At 50.3% G+C, this 1,086-nt stretch overlaps 1 protein-coding gene across 1 annotated transcript; it reads right to left on the bottom strand.

The window, feature by feature from the left end:
* Nucleotides 1–441: 441 nt before the first annotated feature.
* LOC106870055 (zinc finger and SCAN domain-containing protein 5B) lies at nt 442–1,029 on the bottom strand. The gene has a single exon (XM_014916025.1). It carries the CDS (start codon nt 1,027–1,029, stop codon nt 442–444), a length of 588 nt encoding a protein of 195 aa, XP_014771511.1.
* Nucleotides 1,030–1,086: the final 57 nt, after the last annotated feature.

A 1,086-nucleotide genomic window follows, 5' to 3' on the forward strand; every position in this document is an offset into this window, starting at 1 on the left:
AAAATAAAAAAGAAAAAAAAAAACAACTATGTAAGGAGGTGGGGAGAAGGAAAAGATATTGGGGGGTTGGAGATGGGGGTGTGTGTGTGTGAAAAACCCTGCACAACGGGGATGGGTGGAGATGTGATGGAGGTGTTTGTCTGAGTGAAGGACACATATATAGGAGAGATATAGAAATGGGAGGTGTGGTGAAGATATACGCATAATTATGTATATGCGCATGTGAGTATATGTGTGCATACATATACATATGTAAATACATATATATATATATATATATAGAAGGTAACAGATACACACACGCATACATGCACACATCTATATATATATACATACATAGGATATAGATACACACATACATAAAGTAGAAAAGTAGAGCGAGAGAGTGTGTTAGCGTGTGTTTTGTGTGTGTTTTTTATGGATGTGTAGGAACCATTCTCATCAGTTGTCGCTAGTCTTATGCATGCGTTTGTGCCTGAGCAGTGTGTCACTGCGAGCAAACTGCTTGCTGCAGATGACACACTGGAACGGCTTCTCGCCGGTGTGAGTTCGTCTGTGTGTTTTCAGGTGATGCTTCTGTCCGAAGTGTTTCGAGCAAATGTCACAGTGGAATGGTTTCTCTCCGGAGTGAGTGCTCTTGTGGATGCGTAGCGTGCCGCGGCGAGCAAACTGCTTGCTGCATACGTCGCAGTGGTAGGGCTTGGAGGAGTTGTCGGACTTTGGGATCGCGGCAGCTGCAGCTGCACGGGCCCGTGAACGAGCGGCGGTCGATGCCGTCGTGTTCCGAGAGCGAGCCGGGGCTGGTGCCGTGACAGGCTGTGGGGGCAGCGGTGCTTGTGGAGGCGGTTGTGGTGCAGGAGACATGGGAGAAGGGGCCGAGGAAGAGGAGTCGTCGTCTCCATCGTCGTCGCCGTCCTCGTCGGCTTCTGCATCCTGGTCAGTCTCGGCGTCGGCCGGTTCGGTCACTGGGACCGGTGTGTTGTTCACCATGACAAGGGGCGTTGCTCTGTTGCCGCTGATGCTGACCATAACTCTCGCATTTGGAGGAAGTGACCCACTGCCACCACCACCACTGCTAGCAGTACC

Source organism: Octopus bimaculoides, chromosome 14 (genome assembly GCF_001194135.2).
Source record: "Octopus bimaculoides isolate UCB-OBI-ISO-001 chromosome 14, ASM119413v2, whole genome shotgun sequence".
NCBI lineage: Eukaryota > Metazoa > Mollusca > Cephalopoda > Octopoda > Octopodidae > Octopus > Octopus bimaculoides.

Bases quoted from the DNA above. Each gene is read 5' to 3' on its own strand.
- LOC106870055 (XM_014916025.1), bottom strand. From the start codon at position 1,029: ATGGTCAGCATCAGCGGCAACAGAGCAACGCCCCTTGTCATGGTGAAC.